The sequence below is a fragment of the Alligator mississippiensis genome, chromosome 10, assembly GCF_030867095.1.
Source record: "Alligator mississippiensis isolate rAllMis1 chromosome 10, rAllMis1, whole genome shotgun sequence".
NCBI lineage: Eukaryota > Metazoa > Chordata > Crocodylia > Alligatoridae > Alligator > Alligator mississippiensis.
In genome coordinates this window covers 232,990-258,442 of record NC_081833.1, presented here as the reverse complement: position 1 = coordinate 258,442, position 25,453 = coordinate 232,990, and the positions used below count along the sequence as shown (strand labels likewise).

General features: G+C 49.3%; 1 protein-coding gene across 1 annotated transcript in view; it reads right to left on the bottom strand.

The window, feature by feature from the left end:
* Positions 1-58: 58 nt before the first annotated feature.
* KREMEN1 (kringle containing transmembrane protein 1) overlaps positions 59-25,453 on the bottom strand; it is a 44,580-nt gene continuing 19,185 nt past the window's right edge. The window contains exons 4-9 of the mRNA XM_059713305.1: positions 16,434-16,558; positions 15,788-15,941; positions 12,258-12,590; positions 11,038-11,196; positions 9,867-9,951; positions 59-7,958 (exon numbers count right to left, since the gene is read on the bottom strand). Of these exons, the coding sequence (XP_059569288.1) occupies positions 7,796-7,958; positions 9,867-9,951; positions 11,038-11,196; positions 12,258-12,590; positions 15,788-15,941; positions 16,434-16,558 (1,019 nt within the window). The 3' untranslated portion in view covers positions 59-7,795. The remainder of the gene's footprint in view (positions 7,959-9,866; positions 9,952-11,037; positions 11,197-12,257; positions 12,591-15,787; positions 15,942-16,433; positions 16,559-25,453) is intronic.

The window sequence follows — 25,453 nt, the reverse complement described above, 5'->3', positions numbered from 1 at the left end:
CATTTTTAAATAAAACATTTCCTAAATATATATATATATTACTATAGATAACACATCACACTTTCTTATATTTTAATATCTCCTTAAATAATACAATCTCTGTTTTTCCCCAACAGTGGGATAGTAAGACAAAGGTACATGGAAAACCAGCCTTGGAAGCAGAAGAATACCCGCATTGCTATCCCCAGAACACGAGATGCATTGACTTAAGTGATCTAGAGTACTTAAATGAACATGCTACTTTCCAGCGTCAACCCTGGTTAAAGCCCTGAAGGGCTGCTGCCTCCTTTGAAGCAGATGTTAGGGAGGGTGGGCCAAAGGCCATGGGGGTGAGATTCCACACAAATTCCTGCTCGACGATTAGTTTTGATTTGTCTACACAAGTACTGGAGAGACAGGAGTGTCGCACCTGGAGGGATGCCCTCAGGTTGAACTGCTCTCAGATGCTAAATTGCCAGCATGGCAGAGGGAGTTCCTAGGAGGCCGCATGGGGAGGGATTTGGTGTCAGACATCGACTTACTGCTGAAGCCACAGAAGAGAGGAAGGACCCCACCGCTCCGGGTGTCCTGCACGTTGGAGGGATGGCTAGCTCTACTATAGGCATGTCCATGTTTCTGTGGAAGGTGACCAGGCTGAAAGTCCTGGCATAATTCTGGGAAAAGAAGTAGCCTCAGGTTGTAAGGAGGGTGGTTAACAAGAAAAACGATCAACTGCACTTCGGTATCATATCATTCTTAACTACTGCTTTTGGAGGCCAGGTCTGGGATCAGTGTGTCTGGAAGAATAAGAGAAATGCGTGTTTTTTGTCCCTTCCCTTCAGCATGTGTACCGTGCGCGGGTCCCAGTTGTAGTCATGTTCCCTTCTTGCCCCACATGATCTTTTCAGTTGATCTGGTGCTTGTATGGTTGCTTCATGCAGCAGAAGGACATTCAAACAAATTGAAAACCTCAGAAGACATTTTCAAAAGATAAAATAAGCAGAGGCTCTCAAGAACAGGTGCAACATGGCAAAGGTCTATGTTAACCCCGTTTTGGAAACTGGCTTGATTTCATGTTGATGGTGCTAAGCATTTTAGAAAAATGAAATTCCTACAACTTAAGACAGAAAAGATAAGCAGGAAAGTGTCCTGCTCCCTCCCCTGCCAGGGAAGTGGCCCAGGACACCCCGATAGGCACCCATCCAGAACTGAGAGCTGCTTGTTTCGTGAACTCCGAGGAGCCAAACTGATCTCGTGAGGTTAGAAAGAGATCAGAGGCACTGCCCGGATTAAAAAAAAGCTCTGCGGAGAGCAGCGAAGGGGTGGGACAGAGCCCAGAGCACCGCTGGGCCTGGCTTTGCACCAGAACAAGGCGTAAGGGAGCGGACCCGTGCTGGGGGTGCACAGTCAGTGATTACTACCGAGTGAATGCCAGCGCGGAGTTACTGAACCGCATTTCCTCTCCCTATCTGGCACTACAGTAATGTCCAACTGCATGCTTGAGAAGAAAGGCAGGTGATGCATTTTGTCATTCCTCTGCTTTGTATGACTTCTGGCTAAATGCAAAGTCCCCTGGAAAGCTAACCTTCCCTACACAGTGGCAGAGGTGGGGCTACAAGATTTCCATCAGTGTGGCTAGCAGGAGCCGAGATGCCATCTACCAAGGATGCAGGGGCATGTCTGCGTCACCAAGCATGAGCATAGACCGGTAATGCAGGCAGAGTCTATGGTAGATGCGGGATTGTGTGTGGGCTTTCCCCCTCGCTTGCCCTTCAATCTTTTGGCTCGGGGCAAGTGAGAATAGGAGGCATCTGAACCCCAAGGCTTCCAGGCTTGGGCTTGTCCGTAGGATCCTGCCATGGCTCTGGGAGGATCTGAAGCCCCAGACTGAGTGCGGGACATAGGAGACCTGCTGGTGGTAGTGCCACACCAACTTGAATGATTGAGCTCTGCTCAGTCGAAATTTGGAACTTAATTTGGAACTGATATGGCCCTAGAAACAGAATTTTATTAAATAATAAACAGGTACAAAAATCCTGCCAGGGCTGCACCCAGAGACCATTAATAATGAATAAATACATGAGCGTTTTTACACTATTTACCACCAAGAACAGACTTTACTGAAGGTACGTACACACTGCTGTCACCGGTGCCTCACAGTTCGGGCGCTGGCAGCGTGGCAGTTCGGAGGGCTGCAAAACTCACCTGCACATAGGCAGACTGCCCAGACTGAGCTGCGTGCTGCCACAGCTGCACTGGGCCCTAGGAGACCGAAGGGTTAATGTGCTTTTCACCAAAATATTCCCTCCCCTGAATTTTATCAGTGCTTTAATTACCTTTCCAAGCAACTCTTCTAACAGGTTCAAGCAAGAAGGCACTAGATGTTCCCATGTATTCACCTCTCGCTAGAAACTATGTGGTAATTACTGGCTGAGTGAAGTCTTTCTGCTCCGCGCGGCTCTTGCAGAGCGGTTCCACTGCCTCTGGCGCCTGTCTGCCAAGCAAACACGGCTGCGCGTGGACTCGGTCGGGATCCACAACGGGCTTGGACTCAGCGCTGCGATGCTCAAGTCCGAGGCTCTGGGCTGCTGAGCGCAACTCGCTGCCCGCATTAGACGGCAGGCCCCAGGCTCCCCACACTGCACAGGTGGCAGTTAGCCAGCCAGCTGCCTAGGCTAGCCAGCGGCACTGCTGCGGAGGGGTGCGGTTGGTGCTCTGCTCCCCCTGGTCCGTAGGTAGGTAGGTAGGTAGGTGTCTTCCTCTGGGCAGGAGGGCAGCCCTGACCTCCATCCCCAGTCCAGAGAGGGTTCAGTGCTTTGGGACCAGCACTAAGCCCCACCACGCCTTCCTCGCACAGCGGAGGAGGTGCTGCTGCAGCTGCCTGTGCCATCGTGCGCCACCACCCAGTGCTGATCTGATTTGCACAGGGATTTAATGCAGCACTGCATCCCAGGGAGCGTCCACGCCTCTGGGCTGAGGGGTCGGCTGGGTGTGGCCCCACTCTCCCCTCTTGAAACTCTTCAGCTTGGTCTCAAATCCTGAATATTCACTGGAGCAGGAGCTAGTTCCCAGGGGAGTGCCCCAACCCTCAGGCTGCAACGTCATGCTCTCTGGCCCAGTGCGGGTCCCTGGGAGACGCGGCGGTGGCAGCACGGATGCTGAGGACCTGAGTTGTGGACGCAAGTGGCACAGAAGTGCCCTGCTTCCTTACACCAACACGGCTAAAACCTACACCCCTGCTTCCTTCAGGAATCTTGCCCAAAGGATTGGGCCGCTCGGTACCACACCAGGGATCTGGGAGTACGAATGGAAGTCTGCCATAGGTTCTTGAACAAACTGAGAAAGGGCCAAGCGGCATCTCGTTTCACAGCCGACAGACTCGGCAGGTCTGAATCAAAACTCCACCTCTTGTTCCCGAGCGGCTGTGCTCTGTAAAGCTGCAGTCCTAGTGTGCTTTCCCATCTGAGATCATATCGCTGTTTTCCAAGATACAAAATGAACAGTCCCAACAGCTTTCAATTAGATGCTGAAACAGTTTTTTTTGCTTTTCTAGCTGGCATGAGATATGTCAGACTAGCAAAAATTGCATATTTCTAAGCCTTTTTTTGGCTTCCTATTACAGGGGTCCCCAGCTTCTTGGCTCCATGCCCCAGCTGATGACATCCAGGGCGTGAAGCGTGCTGAGAGAGGTGCTGGCCTCTCCTATCAGCGTTGCTAGCAGCCAGAGAGCATTGGAGCTCGGACTTCAGACATAAAAGCTCCCCATTTTTCCAAGCGTCTGTCATTCTGTTTCCAGTCCCTTCACTCTCACGCTCTTGGGAAGCAAAATGTAGCTTCCTCGTGGTCTGATTCAAAAAAAGAAAAGTTTGCTGAGGAGCATGGAGTAGCACAGCTGATCTTTTTTCTTTCCCCGTGACTAATATATAAGCCTGAGAGCACCAGCATTTTTGTTACTCGTCTGTCTCCCCGTTCCTCTTGCTTCATCCCTCTGTTCACCACAGCAGTTTCCTGCAGCCTGCCTCTTCCCCCTTCTTGCAGGAGGCTTGTGATGGAAGAGAAATTATTCCTTCTTTTTAAGGAACCATCTGGGACCCTGTCAATTTTATCACAGGATTTTTATGGCACAGGATACCTGACACGAGCATTTATTCTTATCCTTTAAAACGGGGATTCATTTAGAAGGGCCTTGCTGAACTTCACTGTTTTGTTTGAGCAACTTGTTGCTCGCGATCCCGTGCAGGGCGAGCTCGCTGTCCTGCAGCTCGCTCTGGTTTGTGGAGGTCCTCTTTCGTGTAAGTACGGCGGCCTGACCCTCCAGAGTGCAGGGCCCTTCCTGCTCGTGCCCGCGGTGAGCAGGGAGAAGAGCTGCCTGGGCAGAGGCGCCGTCAGGGAGAGCTCTCCACCCGGTAGGGAAACGGCTGTGCGGGCCAGGGCCCGTTTGCATCTCGGCCCTGTGAGAGTAATAGGGCACTTTGGCGAACAGGAGGTTAAGCGTGGAGGTTTGGAGTAACGAAGCACTACGATTCCTGGCAGGTTACGACTGGACAAGATGCCTGCATCGAACATGCCCAGAGCCTGGGGTCACCCTGACTGGAGCCTGCTACACTGTGGTTGGGTAATGGTCCCTGGGCAAGCCCAGGGCCCACGGGGTGGTGAAGCTTCTCTGGGATGGCCTTATGCCATGGTGTGGTTAATTGGATGTGGGCAGCAGCCAGAGCAAAGGTGTGGAGGCGGCTTTGAGGTCGGTGGCTGTTGGAAAGAATTAAAGGGCTGCATGTGGCCCTTATTTGGGCTGCTGAGAGTACCTGGCAGACGGGTGAAGCTTTGCAGTTTGACTGGGACCTGAAGTTGCTAGAAAACGTGTCCTAAATGATTTGTTTTGTAAAGAGACGGTCACAGAGCAGGGACTGTTTTACCCCGACTTTGCGTTGTTGTTGGACCCTGGTAATGGGTTAGGAGTCAGCAGCGTGAGCACGACTTCAGAAACACGCACATGGAGAAAGTCCTGTTTCTCCTGGACGCTGGAGCCCTGTGGTGAGCACGGCTCCATGAGCAAGCCGGAGACTGAAACGGTTCCCCAAGGCAGAGCGGGCCAGCATGGAAGTCATGGAGAATGGACGTGTCCTCAGCTGACGTGACTTGCTGCCGCTCCGTCGACTTGAGTGGAGCCACGGCCATTTCCGACCGCTGAGGGTGTTGGCCTGGATGCTCGCTTCTCCAAGGGGGGCTTCTCTGGCAAGCCTGGAGGTTGGATCCCATAGAAGAGCCTCTTTGCAATGGCACACAGAGTGGTCTTGCAGACACCAGCTAGCTCATGCAAAAAGCCTCCTGGGTTTTCCAGCTGCAAATGCAGCAACCCTTTTGTAACTCTCCTGAAGGGCACTCCAGCCCCACTCTGTGTCGCCACACCACACCACCACCCCTGATTTCCGTGTTGGAGAATACCTTTTGTGATAGCTCAGAACAGTCGGATGTTGAGAGTGAGACTGGTGCTAATGTTTCCAAAGCCTCCTGGAACAAAGCTGTCTCTCCAATACTGCAGAGTATGAAGACAGCTGTGCTGGTATAATCCCATCCTCTGCATCAAAGGGACTGAAGAGAAAGCACTCTTGGCCTTGATATTGTTAGGAATAATATCCCAAACCACTTTCAGCCCCAAATCCTACAGCAGCAGCTGTCACTTTTCTTGGCCTCGATTGTGCTTTGTTTGGTTAGATTTCCTGAGTTGGTTGTTGCTGGTCTTCTCCATTTCTCTTCCCCATTATTGTACAAGTGGGTCTTGGCTTTGCTTTGATTACTCACATTACATACTTCCACCTCGCGCTGAAGACACAGCCCAGCTGTTCTGCCACTTCCCTTTCTTCTGCAGACTGGAATGCGCGGCCCGGGCAGCCTGACTTAGCGCTGGGCTCTGGATTGTCTGCCACGATTCTGTGCCTGGCCCCACAGTTTTGCGGAAGTATGTAATGCACTTAAAATATGGTGTTGATAAGGTCATAATAGAAACAGGTGCGAGGGCTAGATGCATCAAGGAGTCTCCTGTACAGAGACATTGAGCCTGCTGTCTAGACACGAGCACAGGAATGCTGGGGAGGCTGAAGTCCCGAGGTATGGAAACTATTGCTTCTTTTTTCAGCTGCTCTCACTGCAGAGACTCCATTTTTAAACAACAAACAGTTTCTAAAGCATACATAATCGTTTACAGATTTTGCTGGTGTGCTTAAACAAATCTGCTATGCTCCAGGTTGATCTTGCCCTTTCTCATCTTTCTCACATCCCAGTTTGGGGTCTACGGGGATTACATATGCATGTCACATCTTTCCAGGTGCCTTGAGGACAATGTTTGTGTTTCTGTGTTTTGGCTTTTTTCTTTTCTGCTGATGCACACGTCCCTTTTTGGTCCCCTAAAGCACCGCAGGTTTCTCTGTCAAACCCATATGTATGCATCCGTGTTTACTCTCACACTCCAGCTTGCTGGAACAGATATCCATTTGTTACAGATCTCTTGCCCCAATATGTATGCGTTTGCTTAAGGCACTTGGGTTCAGGGGCTGTGCAGATGTGCAAACGATCCAGTGGTTACAGGACACTTACACACACACACACACGCACGCTTGTGGATTACACATCAGAAAACATAATCCTACTCGCGCTCTACTCTACTTCTAGACTGCATGAGGTTTTTGGCAATTGCCTCCCCTTTAAAAAAGGATTAAATGGGTCTTGCTGAGTGCTTCAGAGACATGGCATGTTTGACTGCTTCTAACTGGCAGACTTGGGCACAGAGCTATTGCTTTGCTTCTATCATTGTCTTTACTGGTGAAGAGAAGGAACAATGACATACCCAGCAGTAATTTGCCAGCTACCATGGATCCCTTGTAGTGCCCTGACCCTTTGCTAATGGGGTAGATTAGATCTCCAACGTTTGCTGTGAGGATTCTTGATTGCTGTCTTCACCATCTGAGGTTTACTGGATTGCCAGCTTGATTTTCAGTCCTTGGTAGGCAGCGCAGTGGTCACATCGGGAAGGGACGGGGCATCAGGGTGGCAGAAGGCTGCTGTGGCAGTGTCCTTGCTGCTCTCAGTGCCCCTTTCAAAGGCAGTCACTGGGCGCAGTCGCTCAGGCACGCACATTTTAAGCTCTTTCTGTCTCTTGCAGAGTCTGGTCCAATGGCACCACCCCAGGAAATTACTGCTTGCAGCTGAGCCTTCGAGTGTTTTCTTCTTAACTTCACCTTTGAGGTGTGATTGGTTTGCTATATTTGTGCTTCTGAAAAGAGGCCAGCCATAAATAGCACAGCCCTGGCTACCAGGCAGATACCTTTCCAAAGTCTTTGACTCGCTCACCTCTGTCCACTGCCAGCTAGAAATATTTACAGCAAGAGCCAGTTCACCACCTGTTGCGGCAGGAGCTGAACTGATAGTGGCATCTCTGCCTGGGCTCAGCTTGGAGTCTCAGAGGGCCTAAGGCAGTGCCAGCAGACCCAGAGCGTTGATCTCCACGGGTTCCACGTTTCCCTTGTTTTGCAGGTGTGCAGGGAATTGCCATTTTAGAGAGATCATTTCTGTTTCAAGTGCGCCAGTTTAATGGCAGTACTAAGCAGGATGAGAGATCTGGCAAGCACCAGATTCTTCCAAATGGTTACAGCCGCTGGCTCTGCTGTGTCTGGTGTGCATTGGAGAACTACAGGAAAGGAAGGCCAGTCGAAGCCCATGGAGGAGCAGATCTTGGGAGACAAGACTCAGACTGGGAGGAAAGAATTAGCGCCAGGTCCCTTGAGTTGCAGAACGTCGTGCCCCGTGAAGCGACTGGCACTTAGTCTTCCACAAGGGGGTTGCAATCATCTTGCTGATACTTAAGTTTTTTCTTGAAGATGGAGATTGATGTGGACGGCTCATAAAAAATACTCCAGATCTCGCTTGCACGGGTTGCCCGGTAGGAATCTTCTCTCCCAGCTGCAGAGGGCACTTGGTGAGACCTAGGAAACAGCAGTTTTATTGTACAAACTGTGCTAAGAGGTATTGATTGTGATGCTATTGATATTCCAGTAGTGCCTGCTGACTCCAACTGAGATTGGGATACTATTGTGTTAGGCACTGTACAGCTATGTCGGGAGAGGGGGGCCTGTCCCCTGTATGGCTTACAGTCTAAATAAGCAAAACGGAAAAAGGGACGGAGAGGCCCAGAGAGAAGTGACCTGCCTGAGGTCACGCAGCAGGGCTTCAGAGTCCCAACCCACTGACCACGCTGCAATGCTGTTGGTCAACAGGATCAGATTGCTGTTCACGTTGCACTCCCTGCACCAACGGCACGTTTCAGCGGGGTGGGGGGGAAATGTCACCATTTAGTGGCTACAACTTGCCTGATGTACTGGTAAATGAGTAAAGACCACCTCTGTTTTATGTCTGGAGACACGGAAGAATGAGGGGAAGCTATGTTTTGAGTGCAGGAAATGGAAAGGAGGAGTGGGGAAAGAATAGTGCTGGGGAATGGTGCCAGGTTTGATTTACAAAACCAGAGTTAGCCTGAATTTTTTTTACCCCTGGTTGATCTAGAAATCAGCACATGTATAATGCCCTATCTAGAGTGAGGATGCTGTATCTGTGATACCATAAACAGAGCAGCCATTTGAGACTTCATGAACAAAATAATAATTATTATTATAATATCAAGTTTGCAGGGAAGTAGAGGGCGGAGCAGAGAGATTTTGATGGAACAAAGACCCTTTTTGTTTGCAAATGTTCCTGCCAATAAAGACCCACGTGAGGATCTCAAATTGACAACAGAGGATGCCTCAGTCTAGTAGACAAAATTATAATGAGATCCAGTAGTTGAAAGTTGAAGCTAGACAAAATCCAACAAGAAAAAGGTGCACATTTTTAACAGTGAAACAAGGCAGCAAAATTTGCCACGGATTCTCCATCACTGGACATCTGAAGCTGTGCATTAGATCCTTCTCCCTCCCCCACAAGAGAGAGACCCTGGGTCAAACGGGAATTGATTCAGAGGAGTCTTACGGTGTACTGTACAAGAGATCAGACTAGATGGCTACAGTGGTCCCTTCTGGCTTTATAATCCACAAGTATTTTTTAGAAATAACTCAGATCTCCGCTTATGCCGTGTTATGCTGTATCAAAGTTCAATACTCTCACTGTTAACAACTGCACCTTGCTGCTAGGCTGAATTTGTCTATCTTCACCTTCCAGCCACTGGGTTTCATGTTACTTTTTCTGTTAAAGAATGGTCTGCTATCGGAGATCTCTTCCCTTTTAGGTGCCTGCACACAGTGATCAAGTCCCCTGCTAACCTTTTCTTTCCCAGATTTAGTTTCTTAAACCTTTTGCTACGCAAGTTTTCACAACCTTAAATTATTTTAGTGGCTCTTCTCAGAGCCCTTTCCAGTTTTGCAACAAAAGAAAGAGTATGAATATAAGCCAGCTGGTTCATTGCTGACAGAATTTTGTTTCACACATGCCCATCGTGGGCTACTCTTTGATATGCTTTTAATACTTTGTGCATTAAAAATTTAAAAAAATAGTTCTCCTCCCAGAAGTGGTGGAAATCCTTGTTTTCTGTTCTGTATAATTTTGGTCTGGATGACCAGTCTTTTCCCACCCCCAGCACCGGGAAGCTCTATAAAATAAAGCACAACAAAAGGGATTCTGGGGTTTCAGACAGGAAAGTTAGTGCTGTGCTTATCTGGCAGCTGCTCTGAGGGAGCACTGAAAGCAACATGTAACTCAGGTTATCTTCCATAATACATCGGGGCACGGCCAAAAGAAGAAAGGGGATCCCTCAAGGATGAGAGCAATTGCAGGACTGGGCCTTCGCCATTATGCCTGGGCCCCTGGTGCACTTAGAGGCAGGCGGTTCTGGCCATACTTACTTCATTGTGATGTGCAGAAGTATCTTGGCCAGTATGGCAGTGACGCTCAAGATGAGCAGTGCTGTAAGGCCATAGACTGTCCACTCTGGAAAAGAAAGATACACAGCTCCTAGCACGTTCATTCACTTTGCTTTTATAACTAAGGGTGAGTTTCCTGTTGCACTCTGCCTCTGACACTTGACATCCCGGCTTTAGGACAGCAGCAAAATCCCAGCACTCTGAGTCCAGGCAGTCCATACCCTCTGGACCCTCTGGATTGTTCGCTCTGAAACATCAGACTTTGGCAGTCCAAAGTAAATCTCAGGAAATACTTCCCTGCTGAGAGATTATGAAGCTGCCTAATTCTCTGCCTAGGAAATGGATGAAAGACTTTCTAAGGTACTTTAAAAATAAAGTGCTTGGTGCACTGGGAAATGCACTCCAAGCAACAATTTTGCATTTACAGGCAGCTGGGCAGAGCTCAGCGCAGTAGTTTTCCTGCTGTTACTGTTCCCATTCCAGCCCCTAACCAGTGAATGGTCTGTGGTGTATTATTCTTCCCTCGGGCAGTGCAGCGGAGCCCTGACTCGTCTTTAATTGCCTTTGGGACTCCAGCAGCTCACAGGGGACTTAACGATGCCACAAAGCAGCAGCTGAAGATTCTCCTTGTACAAAGGAGTCGTGACCTAGCAGAGCCCTAGCCCCTTCTGACCTCTCCTCTGCAGTGGTCTGGGGCCGTTGCGGGGTGGGCGGATGTGCTGCGGGGCAGGCTGTAGCCTGTCACAGATGGGCAGAGCATCGGACTGGCACGATCTTCTGATCGTCTGGGCTGGTAGAGCAACCATGTCGGGTCCTTTATTTGCTGCTGCAAGTTAATGAGGCCCTGAGGCTACCGACACCCATGGATACCAAGGGTGCAGAGAGAACTGGACAAAAGCTACCCCTGCCTCATGCTCCCTGCACCCAGGTAGAGACCAGCTTCACAGCACTTGGTGGTTTGTGTGTGCCTCAGTTAGCAGCTTGTGCAGCAGATGTGTCCCCCAAATGCAAACAGGTGTGCTGGTTGTGGCTCACAGGGGCTGCAGCGCACAAGGGGGGTTTGATGTGCTACAGGTCCTGTGATCTACAAGCCCAGCCAGGCAATGTAAGCCCTGCCTGCTGCTTATGCTTGCTGTTCTTCTTTGGACATTACCAGGCATGGTGCCAGGGGCGTGACTTGGGCTGGTCGTGATGACATAAAGTATTTTTGAAGACCGCACTGCACTGATACTTAGATTTGCTTGTTCAGTTATCACCTCGGTGAGGGTCAGGTTGACAGGGGCTTTGTCCTGCTGTACCGTCTCCTTGGTCGCTGAAAATGCAATAAGAGAGAGGTTATCTAGATAAGGTCTGAACTGATTTATCTGGAGGTACACTTCTTGGATATGTATTTTGTTAAACAGGAATTGTAGTTTTTTCCTGGCTCACGCTAAGAATTCCTATAGGCCGCTCATGGCTGAAACGGGCACAGCCTTGTCACTTACTCAGCTGCTTCCTGAAAGTTAATGAATTGTTCGTAAGAACTCCCAGCGGGCTTATTCAAGAACTGAAGAGTTTCCTCCCGGAGACGGAGTGTAGAGAAAGAACCATATAATTACGGAGTCGACATGGGACCATACTCTGTGAGATGCTGAAGCGGAGACTCTACTGCTGGCATATGAACTGTGTCCAAGAAACAGGATGTTCCTCTTTTATTACCTACTTACTAAGAAAATGAAGCGGTGTAGTGGAACCAGAAGTGGTGACTAGCTAATTGCCACTGGAAGTTGGGAGCTTTCTAAGAGCTAACCCCACACCAGGCAATGCTGGCTGGTAACACTCATGTGTAGCCAGCTGGTGACTGGTGGTCAGTGATGATGGGCAGGCCTCTACCTGCAAGATGTGCTGGTAGAAATGTTGATGCTGGAGGGACGGGACAGAGCAGCAGAAGCTGGGGCCTGGTCTGCACAGTCTTGCTGGCACAGGTGCATCAGCTAGGCTTCGAATGTAACCAGCACGGTTGCAGAACTGGAGGGTGCTGTCTGGCTGAGGGGAATGGACAGCTCGGGAGGGTGAAGGAGAAGCAGAAAGTGCCAATGGACTACGTGGGGTCACTACGCTTCAAATTTTGCTTTCCTTCCAACCTGTCTAGCAGGGCAGGGGATGGGGGCTTGGTACTGTTAAGCCTCAGCCGTCACCTGTGTCGGAAGGAGTTGAAAGCATTTCTGTACACCAGGACAGACGCCCAGGCGGAAGGCCTCGGTCTCTGGAATCGGACAGATGGGACGAAGGATTTGCAGGAGGAGCTCAGATGCATGCTCTTGCTGTGCCTGCACAAGTATGCTGTGTAGACTAAGCGTCTCGAGAGCAAGGGATCAAGTAGCTGGTTCTTACCTGTGTACCTGACAGCAAATCCCTGGGCCTGATTTATCTGGTCTGAGAAGAAATACAGAATGACAGAGTCCAAAGAGACGTTGAAAGAAAGGGGAGGCTGGTTCCTGCTGTCAAAGCGGGCCAGCACATGGTACGTGTAGCCATCCAGCACCTCCACCATGTCTGCTGAGTCCTTGATGTCAAAGAGAGCGAAGCTGAAATGGATCTGAGATGCCCCTGGAACTTGTATGGTCCAGTAGCAGACCCTGCCTGTGCCGTACACGTCGGGGAAATCTGGGGAATAGATCACTGATGTCGGAGCAGTGTAGTTCCCTCCACAGGCACCAATAAGTGCTGTAAAAAGGAGAGAAGAAAATGGAGAAATGAAAAATCAGTGTACACAGACTGTGCTTCTGTAGCATGTTCCATGTTGGGCGATGCCCAAGCTCTGCTCCGCTGATGTTAGCGGCCCAATTGTGCAGACCTGCACTGGGCACAGGAGCTGCATCAGTTCAGTGGGAGCCTCTGGAGATGCTGTGCCACCACGGGGGACACGTTTCCTGTCAGCCCCTCCTAACAGGGCCCTCGTGTTACTCTTTTCCAGCGTGCAATGCATGCTCCGCTCACGGGAGACTAAACCCATCAACCTGTCTTGTTTTAGTCTGGGCTAGGACTGTCCCTGGCTTGTTGTGCAGCTGTGCCCAGCACTTTGTGCTCTCGCTTCCCCCGTTGTGGCACAGCCTGCAGTGCTCTGATCACAACGAGCCACCCCATTCATGTTCAGTAATTCCTCCCTCTCCCTGTTAGAGAGATGTGTATTGCAGTGAGAAGTAATGCCTCTTGCTGATGGCTACGGTATTTCACAACTTCCCTGTCAGTAAAGCCTTCTAAATAGATCGTCGTATTTTTTTAAACTTTGCTTGCGTTCTTTTTACTGTCTAGAGTTTCCGAACTGGCTGACCCTGGCATCGCTGTTCTCAGCGGTGTAAACCAGCGGCTGTAACAAACTCTAAAGAAAACTGTTCTGCAGCCAGAGCTAAGGCCAGATCAGACGCCACAGAAAACGTTCCATATGTGAAACCAGCATGCCTCCCGAGGGACTGAGTTCCTGCTGTGCCTCCCTGACAGCGGACCCACCCCAGGAATGAAGACAGAGGCAGGTCTTTATTCCTGATGGGCTCTAAGGCAGGATGAATGACTCGGTAGCATTTCACTTGTAATTCAGGATAATTTGCTAAGAAAAATGAAAGTAGAGCAGTGTATTCAAGATCCTGAATCCTGTGGGGGAGCTGTGCTGTGGCTTAGATCACTCTGAACAGACGGAGACAAAAGCAGGCGGCACGAAGCCAAGTGGTCTTTTCACTTTCCCAGGATTTTGCACCTGCGGAGAGAGGCTTCTCCAAGTCTGTCCAGTCTGCATCTTCCTCATAGCACAGCACATTCACCAGTCCAGTACTGGATCCTATTAGCCATGTAATAATCATTTCTAGACAAGGTCTTTGCTTTCCAGATGTGAAGAATACATCTTCTGCTAGATTACAGGCAACATTTCTTTTCAGGAGGGACCTGACTTGCTCAGAATGATTGCTTCCCCGTGCAATGGGCTGAAAGACAGAAGACTAGGTAGCATTCTGCTCTTTGGGGACGTTTCCAGAGCTTTATGAAAAAATCTTAAGTAATTCAAAACAATCACAATTTTAAGTGCTTCGGTTTCATGCAAAAAGAGGGTTAAGGCCTAAAAAGACCTCTCTCATTTTGCCTTCAGAAGCAAAGGTGACCAGCAACAATTATTCCCATTTAAAAACACTGGTGGCTGAGCCAGAGCAGGTAAGTACTTTGATTCGAGTCTGTCGCTCTAGCGCAATGAGCGCAGATAGGAGGTAGGTGCGAGACCTTCTGCTGTCAGTTGTACCCGTTCTGCTTCTCTTGAAATTTAGCATTTTCTTCTTGGTCATGTGACAACATGTGCCGTAACACCCCTGTGTGTACAACCAGGGAGACAAGGCTGGGAAGGAGATGTTTTAAAGAAATGGGCAAAATGGTGTTCCTTCTTCTGGAGCAGATTCTGTGCCTCATCAAGCCCTTCCATTGTTCGACATTGTTCTTTTTCATAAGGTATCATTAAAGACTGCTGTGAAATGCAGACATAATTGGAGAAGCTGATTTGGGAGCCATCTGCCTGGAATTCTTTGTGGCACATGGTGAACTGGAGTCGCATGGTTAAGAATAACTTCTTATTGCAGAATCATTTGCAGACACCTCAAACATGAAGCGGAGATGTTCCAAACATGCTGACAAATGTGTTGCGTGAAGTAATGCTTGAAATGTTTCAGCTCCTTTATTCTTTGTAAAGGCTGCTCTAGTGATCTCTGCTGTAGCTTTTGTCAAGTGACGTAGCCTGCTGTACGCATCCGACTCCGCAAAGAAGGGAGTCCAGGGGAAGCGTACTGCTGATCCACAAAGACATCCGCGCATCACCTCTCATATGATGCTGAAGTCGGTGACTACCCGTCATCTCTGCCTCTGACTTACATTATTTCAAAAGTACTTTACTTGTGCATAACTGGGCCAGAAGCTGTTGTGTGGAAATGACCAGTTCATGCTCAGTTTTGCATTTTTATCTAGATTTTATCTCAGTTGGATTTTTATCTAGGTTTAACCCCTGACAGCATGAAGCCTAGCAAAGATATTAAAATGCAGGTAATAGGGGTGGTGTTGATGGTGAGTGCTCCCAAAGACTATCGTAGGCTCTCTCTAATTCTTCGCAAACACCAGAAGTTTCAGGCTAAAACTAAAATGTCAAAGCACTTTAGAGACAGAGAGAGAGAGAAAGGAGGTTTACAAACTAGTGCACTATTACCGCATCCTCACTATTCACATTGCAGCTGGACTCCCCACTTCTTTTAGCAGTGACTCAAATGTATATAGTGCTCCACAAGTTCAGAACCCTTAATGCACATTAGTTATTCCTTGCCATCCCTTTTATGAGGCAGGTGTGCTATTTGTTTTCTGTTTTACAGATGGAGACACAGAGTGGATCCTTTTTCCCGACTGCTGCCTTTAGGAAATTTCGTTTTATGAAGAGCAGAGGGGGAGCAGACTCATACCTGCATATCTGAGGGGGGTCTCATCTCTAGGTGAGGCTCATCACTTCAATTTAAGTATACATTCACTGATTTAATTAGGGGCAGTTGTGAAAGTGCCCTTCAGGACCATGCAGAGCAAACCCTGCTTTCAATCACGGTGTGGGAAAATGCCCGATAGTGTCTGGACCATGCCTGGGCAAGCACTGTTAACTAGAAGGGCTACTCCACCCCACTTCTAGACTCGATGGGGGTGTGAAACTAGGGTGAAGTTCACGTATTTCACTCTGCATGTGTGTTCTCGGTGTCCTGAGCAGGTCTGGACCCAGCTGTCCTGAGCTGATCCCCGCTGTTGGTCTTCATGGTTTTGTGCGCGGTATTGTTCAGAGTCCTTGGGATGCTCTTCCCCTGACTTGCTGAGCATGCGACTCCCTACCCGTTCGAGGGCCAGCCCATTTCAGTACTCACTGTCAAAGAGGATGACTCTGCCGTCGCCGCCACAGGGCTGCGTGTGGTCCCCAAAGCAGACGCTGTTGCACTCTGTGCTGACAGCCTCCCCGTAGCGCCAGTAGTCGGGATTACTCCCGCAGAAGCAGGCATAGCCGGACTCCATGCCTGCGAACTGAGAGAGCAGAGAGACATCAGGCAGGGAGGATGCTATCTGGAGGCTAACAGGTGCTCTCCAGAGGCTGTAGGGCCTGCAGGAGTGTACCGTTTGGAGGGGTGCGATTATGTGGGGCCCAGGACAAGTGGGACAAGATGCTGTGCAGAGAGGAGCGAGCTGTGGGGCCTGGGAGGAGGGGTGGGGGACACGGGCGGCATGGCCCACCCCTGCTTCCTGCGGCCACCCCCATGGGAAATGCAGATGCAGGCGCGTTTGCAACTCCGACATGCTTCTTTTGGGCAGCCCGTGCACTCGTCTGGGGGCTTCTGGCCTGGTTATCTTGGATGAGCGGGGGAGTGAGGCTGGGCTCTCGGCGTGCAGGGTAGCAGGACCCTGGGCTCCCAGGGAGAAGAACGTGAGAAAACAACACGAGCACGGCAGAAGTCTCCCTGCGTGCCAGCCTGTCCTGTTTTAAAGACCTGTCTGATATGTGGAGGTCAGAGAAATCACCTTGAACTGCTGACTCCGGCAGAAGCTGATGCAGGTTTGGATGGTGAGCTTATTGGAGGTCTCGCTGGTGCCAGTCAGAGGAGGTGGGTTGCCATGGTCCTTGTAACAGCCAAGATTTCCGGGCACTGGAGAGAACCAGAGAGTGATTCATAAAGACATGTGCTTGTGGACACATTTTACCGCTTCATTTGTTTCCTTACTAACTAGATGACTGCACAGCTTCTAGCCTGGGTCTCCTATTATGTGCAACACTGCCACCGAAAAATGTAGCCCAGCAGAGGTAGGATGGCAGGAAATCAGGTGATACCATTTATTAACCCAGGGGATGGGCAGAACGACTTACCCAAGGTAAAAGGGGATATAGGGGCTTAGCAGGCAGCAGCTGCTTCACAGTGATTATCTGTGTGCATGCTCTTCTTTTATGGTAGATGAAAGCTAATCTGTGCGCTCTTTGCTCAATTATTGCAGTTTAACTTTTGCCTTCTCTGGCGTAAGCTTATGCACATTGGAAGCTGAAGTCAAGTAAGGCCCTGCTATCTCTCACCTCCAGGTAACTAGTTCATTTGCTTGGACTCTCACGCAGAGAATTATATAATGGTTTTGGATGCAAGTACCCAGGAAAGACAATGCAATGATTTAGAATTGCTGATGTCAACACTAATCAAAAGGGGCTGAGTGAGATGAAAGTAAATTTGGATGAGGAATAAGTGCATTTTGTAATTAGGGAGGCTTAAGCAATGCGGCGTCTGTTAGACTGACTTGTCTATGGATAGAAATGATCACCCTTCCAGGGTGGAGCCCACATGTGCTGTGGGTTTAGTGTTACCTGCCAGGATCTTTCTCTGCCATTTAAACAGATGCAAGGAATTAAAACCGATACCATTATTATGCACTTCAGGGACCCTTGAAGGAGTAGAACTCCCAGTCCTGAATTTGCTGTCAGAAACGGTACAGTCCTTATCGGCAGAGATATCAGGTTAGTGGATATGTTTCCAATTTTTGGGAAAAAACTTATATTCCCCATAGAGCATGTGAGAATCCGTTGGCAAATAAGATGTCTGCATCTCTTTAGGGTTTCGGCTTGTTACGAGGCGACTGTCGGAAGTGGAAGCTCTGAAATAGAGAACGGATACAGCACCGCGCTAAACCTGCGGTGACTGTGGACAGACGTCAGCCAGCTCCCGAGTGCTGGCACGCGGCTCTCCTGAACCAGGCTGCCCAGGGCGGGAATCCCAGCAGGGTCTGTCTGGGGTCTCGGGCCAGAACCTGGCTGTCTTGCACGCGACAAACTTAAACAGCCTCTGCCAGCACCAGGCCTGACCCATGCGTCACCAGAGCAAACTCACACCCGCCAAATTCACCCTCAGTCCTTTAACAGGAAGGGCTGGTTCAACTGCATGTGCATGTGCTGGGCTGGACCCGGGTCCAACACTGTGCTCCTATTTGCCTTTTGCTTCTTCCTGCCTATTTCAGGCGAGCAGCATTTGCCCAGAGTCTAGCCTGAGGCCCACAGAGGAGAGGACTTCCTCCCGCTGGGGTTTCTGGTGGTATATAGGATACTTTGTGGGATGTTTCAAGGCCGCGTAGAGAACACCGAGGGCTGGCGTTTCCAAAGCAACACAATCGATGCAGTGCTCGTCACTGCAAATCTGCAGCACCAGATACTGCAAGAGCACCTAAGGCACATTGACATATTAGGAAAAATTGTTTCCCCTCCAGTATTTGCAGAGCTTGTAAACCACAGTGCTAGGCCACATAGTTCAGGCTGTTTGTGTCTTCTGGTGCTAGCGGAGTCCATATCTTCATTGTTTCCTTCCTAGGAGTGTCCTGCCCCAGTTCTCAGATGTACCCACTAATTTTCAGTGTCCAACTTAAAATATTGAAGGCCTGATTATCAGTGTGCTCCTACTGCAGTCGGTGGGGTTGAGGAAAACCAAGCCCAGCCAGGCCTCAGTCCTGAAGATAAAACAGCGGCTCTACATGCAGTTTCAGCCTACAGTCATGGCTGCTCTGCGTGCGTGGTGCCATGAATTAGCAGAGCAGCAGCATGATTTGCACTGAGCTATGAGTGCCACAAGAAGGATTACTTAAGCTACAGAACTAGCAACTTGTTGTTGTAAGTATGTTGGCAAGAAGCCCTTTGCTAACCCTAATTGCTATCCCTGCATTCCCCTCATGAACACAGAGCGCCTCCTTCTCTGTTGTCTTCCAGACCTCTCCTTCCCTGAATCACTTCTAAGCCAGACTGCTCAGGAGGAATGAATGTGGTGCACCACATAAATGCAAAAATCTTCTTTCAGAGACTTGCTTGATATCTCTAACGGCAGATGCAAACAGCAAATGTAAATAGACAGCTTGGCGTGGGATGTGAATCCCTTGGACTGGCGGGAAACCCAGTCTGGCAGAGGGGCACTTCCAGGACTGCTGTAACCCAGTGATGCAGTGCAGATGCCCATTCTTGCCTAAAACTAAATCTGGGTGTTGCAGTTAAATGTGCTCATCATGGCACTGCCTTGGACACACCCTCCCTGCCCCAGCCCTGGAGGTATGGGTGTTTATGGGGAACTCAAGTCATGACTGGACTGATGGGGCATCTTACATCTTGAAAGCGTTTCTCCTCCGAACACTTGTGAGACAAGGAAACAGCATTCCCTTTCACCGAGTAGGAACTGAGGGGACAGACACTGAAACGCAGATGCGGTTTGGTGCCGAACTAAAAGCCAAGGCCTGAACTGAACTCAAACCGACTACGGGAATCGAGGACAATAAAAAGTCCTTCTTCAGATACGCGGGAAGTTGGAGAAAAAACAAGGGCAACACTGGACCCCTGCTGAACCAAATGTGGCAACTGACAACCGACACCCAGAAAAAAGCTAATCTCCTCAACAATAATGCGGCAGTTTTCCACCAGCCCAAGTAGATCACGATGCCTGACAGGACGCAGAACTACCAGGGTAAGGGCGATCATATGCCTATAATTGGCGAAGCTCTTGTGAGGGAATGGCTTGAGAGGCTGGACATCCACAAGTCAGCTGGCCCGGACGGAACACGCTCAAGAGTGCTCAAAGAGTTGGGTGACACCAGCGCACGCTCGGTGGCCAGGATATCTGAGAACTCGTGGTGCTCGGCTGAGGTTCCAGAAGATTGAAAGAGGGCCAACGTGGTGCCCATCTTTAAGAAAGTAAGGAAGATCCAGGGAACGGAACTACCAGTGAATCCGTTTGACCTCAATCCCTGGAAAGATCTTGGAAAAAAATATCAAGGAATCCATCAGCAACAAGTTAATGGAAGGCAACGTTCTGAGAGAGAGCCATTGCCAACATGGCTTCACTGTGGGTAGGTGTTGCCTGACCAACCCCATTTCCTTCCATGACCAGGTGACAAATCACCTGCACAAGGGAGAAGAGGTTGAGGTCATTTAGCTGGATTTCAAAAAAGCCTTTGATTTGGTCTCCCATGATGGCCTCACGGTATAATTAAGGAACTATGACCTTGACAACCTTACAGTCTGATGGCTGGGGAACCGAGTCCATGGTTGGACCCAGAGAGTGATAGTCACTGGAACCAAGTCAACGTGACGCATGGTGACCAGTGGCGTCCCCCAGGCAGGACTCAGTATTCGGACCAGTACTCTTTAACGTATTCATAAATGATCTGGATTCAGGTGTCAGAAGCAGACTGGCTAAGTTCGCAGATGATACCAAATTACGGGGAAGTGTGGTCACGCTAGAGGATAGGCTGGCAACTCAGGCCAACCTGGACAGACTTGCAAGGTGGGCGGATCAAAACCTGATGACGCCCAACACAGAAATGCAAGGTGCTCAACCTCAGGAGAAAACACCCACGTCGTACTTACAGGCTCAGCAGTGCTACACTCATTAGCACCATGATTGAAAGAGACTTGGGGGTCTCGACTGACCACAAAATGAACACGAGCCACCAACGTGATGCTGTGGCTGGCAAAGCAAATAAAATTCTGGCTTGTATCTATCAATGCATCTCAAGCAAGACCCAAAAAGTCATCCTCCCACTTTACTCGGCCTTGGTGAGGCCACAGCTGGAGTAGCGCATCCAGTTCTGGGCTTCACGTTTTAGAAAGGACGTGAAGAAGCTTGAGAGAGCCCAGAGGAGAGCCACGCGCACGATTAGAGGCCAAGAGAACAGGCCCTATGAAGAGAGGCTGAGAGCCATGGGACCCCTCAGCCTGGAGAAGAGAAGGCTCAGGGGGGACTTGGTGGCAGCCTGTAAGTACATCAGGGTGTGCATCAGCACCTGGGAGAAGGTCTGTTCCCCAAGGCACCCCAAGGGAAGACAAGGTCTAATGGTCACAAACTGCTGGAAGACCATTTTAGCCTGGACATAAGGATAAACTTCTTTACTGTCCAAGTCTCCAAAGTCTGGAATGGTGTAAGCACCTACTCGGGATACCTTTAAGAAATGCTTGGATGCTTATCTTGCTGGGGTGATCTGACCCCCGCTGACTTCCTGCCCCTTGGGCAGGGCCTGGACCTGGACCTGATGATTTGCAAGGCCCCTTCCAGCCCTAACATCTGTGATCTCCCATTGAAATCATTAGGAGTTAGGTGCCTAAGTATCACTGATCCTCATTCTTAAGTAGTTTTCCCAGTCATAAAGGATGCCTAGAGGAGAAGGGAACTGAATCAGTCTCCTGTGTTTCCAGCTTGCACCACCATCTCTGGATCACTCTTCTAGGCTGTAAAGGGAGAACTTTTACTCTGCAGTTATCTCCACCTGCTGGAAAAGCTCCTTGGGCTTCAGACATCATTTTAGAGCAGCCCTGAGGCGACCCTTAAGATCAGAGAGATGTAATAGCAGCTTTCCTGCCTCCTCTGGTCCTCAGTTGAGCAGTTGAGCTGGGTCAGAGGATCCGAACCTCAGTTTTAAAGGCTTTGGTGGGAGAAGAGGATGCACTCTATGCTTTTTAGCTCCAAGGTGAGCAGGAGTTGCCATTTTGGAGGCATTATCTACCTGCTGTTGCTGTTGTAAAATGGTATCCTCCAAACTGGTCTCACAGCTGAAGCGGCTTGTTTTGCTTTTTATTTCTCCCTGTGCCCCTTGGCTCACTTGTAAAGAATTTGGGGGCATAAGTGGAAGCAAAATAGTAGTGTAATCCCGAGAGTTGTCTGAGTGGCCAACGTCCAGGATACCCGTTCAAATGCAGAGTCCAGAGCAGAGCCACGCGCATGATCAGAGGTCAGGAAAACAGACCTTACGACGACAGGCTGAGAGCCCTGGGACTCTTTAGCCTGGAAAAGCGCAGGCTCGGGGGTGATCTGGTGGCTGCCTATAACTTTATCGGGGGGGACCACCAGTATCTGGGGGAACGTCTGTTCACCAGAGTGCCCCAAGGGATGACGAGGACGAATGGTCACAAACTACTACAAGATCGTTTCAGGCTGGACATAAGGAAGAATTTCTTTACTGTCCGAGCCCCCAAGGTCTGGAACAGCCTGCCGCCGGAGGTGGTTCAAGCGCCTTCATTGAACACCTTCAAGATGAAACTGGATGCTTATCTTGCTGGGATCCTATGACCCCAGCTGACTTCCTGCCCCTGGGGCAGCGGGCTGGACTTGATGATCGTCTGAGGTCCCTTCCAACTCTAATGTCTGTGAAATCTGTGAAATCCTCCACAAACTTAACAAAACCTGAATCGTTTATTTTAAAAAATAATAATTAAATGTGTATCAGCTGTTCCACGTTCAGCTATTAAACAGTTGGGCAGAGGGATTGGTGGCCAGCTGCAGTCACCCAGCTTCCTGTCAAGCCATACTCCCATTCACTGAGCCGATCATGTTGCTGCGTTTTCTGCTTTTGTTTCATCTGAACAACAACCTTTGTCTAGTGTCTACTATCATTATTAATGTTGCACTAGCAAACACAATAGGCAGTGTGCTTCCTTAACACCAACTGCATGCTCAAGAGAGCAGGAAATGAGAGGGTTAGTCTGGTCTGTGGGTAAAAGATACTGTGAATAATTATCTTGGAGTAGAGGAAAAAGCAATGCTCCTGACAGTGGCAGACAGCACTTGCGTTCACCGATGCATGGGTCTTGGAGCAGCAAGCAGTGCAAGACTCTGGGGCTCAGTATTGTCTTGATGGTTGGTGGTCATGTCTTCAGTCAAGAGAGAAGTCAGTGCACTAGCAATTGCCTGGTTCTTTTTTCCCCTTTGCTTCCAGCATCAGTGATCTTTCCCATAGTTGGTTTCAGCCACTGCCCTTCATCCCTTTGTTCATACTTGCTGGGTGAGGGGTCACTCACACAATGGCTATGGGGTGACAGGAGGAAGTTCTGCTTTAGAAACTTATCCCATAACTTCCTCGTCCAGTCATGCCCTGGCAGCAATGCTGTCGACTATCCAGAAGCTGGCAGTTGTCCATTCGATCCTGTGGACACGTACACTTAGCACAGCCCCCTGCTGCAATGGGATCATGGGGGAGATGGGAACAGTCAAACTCCCACCTCCTCCTGCAGCACTCAGCTTTCTCCTGTACCCTGACCAACTGGTCAGGCCTGAGGCCAGGCCATGACATCAGGATGGTCCCTTGTTCTGGCAGGTGACATGCCATGTTGCGAGCAGTCTGTAGCCCTGTGGACCCCAAAGTGCTAGCACAGGCACAGAGCAGCTTGCAGGAGCAGTGCAGCTTCTTTCAGACAGCTCACGCTGGGCTGGGATGAAGCATCCATCATGTAAGCAATTCCTCTGGACAGTGCACTGTAATGGAAGAGCAGTGCAATAGTGGAGCATCCTTTGGGAATACCAGGCCTTGGGGTCATGTTAACTTGAGGGTTTCCCTTACAGCTAGAGCCACTGATGTGAAAGTAAATACAGCAAAGATGAAAAAGAACAAGCTGGAGTGGGAGAGGGATGAGCCACTTCAATGTCTTTTTCTTTAGAACTATGAACTCCATGGGTCTCCTTGACCCCTTAATGCCAGGAGTCTCACATTCCTGGCACAAGGCCTTGATCTACTGGCACTATCATATTTAATGGTAAAAAATGTCAGTATGGGGTTGTAAAATGGCCACTGCAATGTCTATATGTCATAAATGCTGAGAGACAGACATGCAAATAAAGAAGACGAGACAGAAAATAGCTCCGGCAGAGCAGAATGTACGGTCTTTAGCCCCGCTGAAACACCAAGGCACAAGATGGCCTATTGTAAGTTTAGCTGTTGACGGAGGGGGAGTGAGCCTGAACAAGAGCAGGGCAGACGTGGGTGTGTACCAGTGAAAAAGGAAGGCTGGGGACAGACATCTCCTAGCAGGTAGGTTTAGAGTTTCTCCTGGCAAACAGCAAATATACCAAACTGTATGTTGTATTCTACACAAGGACAATTGTGTCTAGTAAGTATTGCTGCAAAGGAGAGGTCAAGGAAACAGTGGAGCTAGGAAGAAGAAAAATCTAGCGCTTGTGGTTTTTGGTTTGAGTCGTTAATGCTGCTTTGGTTGCCATTCAGAAAGCAGTTAAGCTTTGAAATATGCATGAAGTTTCCCATGTGCAAATCAGTGTACAAAGCATTGTGCTAACTGGGCCATGAACTGTCTTGCAGCAATGAGCAACTAGTGACTGAGACTTCAGAATAGTGCCTGAATCAGTATCTGGGAGGTAATTTTCAGTTGGAGCTCTTCCCCAGCTGAGTCCAGCTGAACAGAACAAAATACCCGCAGAGACGGATCATTTTTCCAAACAATGCATTATTACATTGCCCAACAAATGCTTCCTATATACCATCCAAGCTCGCTTTGCCCAGGAGACATGAGATTTCCTCAGACAACATATTAACTTACTGTAGAGTAAGATTTAATGGTGGGAACCTCAGTCTAGGGTCTCCAGAGAATAAATCCATTTATCTGTTCTATGCAAAGGAGCCAGCACGAGCCATTAGGCAAATTCCTAAATCCCCATTCTGAGCCAAATGCACCATTTGGGTCAAATTCGGGTGCCCCTGCAGTGCTCCCCGAGGCTCCCCGCCACTCCCATCTTTGGCAAACATAAATGGTATGTTGAATTTGGAACCAGCAGCAGTTCTCGGAGAGGTGAAATCTAACCTAGGACTAGGAGGCGAGTCCCAAGTAGAGTTCAGCCCTTCGAGCTGCTGAGCGCTCCAGCCCTGATCCAGTGAGCCACTTTGTCATGTGCTTAACTGGAAGCGCATGGCTGGTCCTACGGAGTCACTTGGATGCCTTGCTTGCTTCATGTTCGGTGCATTAGATGCTGTCCTGGACTGGGACTAAGGGGCTCAGCATCATGGACTGAGCACAATGTGTGCAGATCTGAGATGGATAGGACCATCCCACCTCTGGCTACCATGGAATTGCTATGACAGGGTAATAATCGCAGAGCGTTTGGTACGTGAGGTCACATGAGAGACTGGGGACTTTGATGTGATAAACTTGGGATTTCTTCTAAAGCTATGGTGGCAAAGTGAGAGAGTGCAGAATTTGTCTCTTTTGTACAGTGTCTCTATTTAAACACGTTATAACCATGCGCTCTTAATACATGCCTTGTTCACCCTGTATAAAACTGACCTTTGATAGAAATGCCCAGAATAGCAGATGGCTTTTCTCAGGATCTAACGGACACAAGCATGCTGTAAGAAATCACTTCTTTTGAGAAATGCTATTTAGTTCTCACCCTAATGAGCATAACCGCCGTACTCTGAGACCCTTCTTTTGGGAAGGTAACATTTGCAAGTATCTGAGTGTAGGCAGGGACTGGATGGCCGAAAATTCAACATCCATCTAGCAGATGTTAAACAGGGTCATCCTTAGTTCTTTAGCATAGACTTCTGTTTCTGCCAGTTAGTGAAGATAGTAAATAATAACTATGCTCTTCTCCCCGCCCCCCATGAGTATTAATTGGGACATTGCAACAGACAAATGCAAATCATGCAGCAGCAGACTGATGACAGCATGAGAGTTCAATCCTGACATCCTTGGATTTGCGTTCAAGCTCACTGACAGCAGATTTTTGTTGACTGGATATAATTCAGATAAA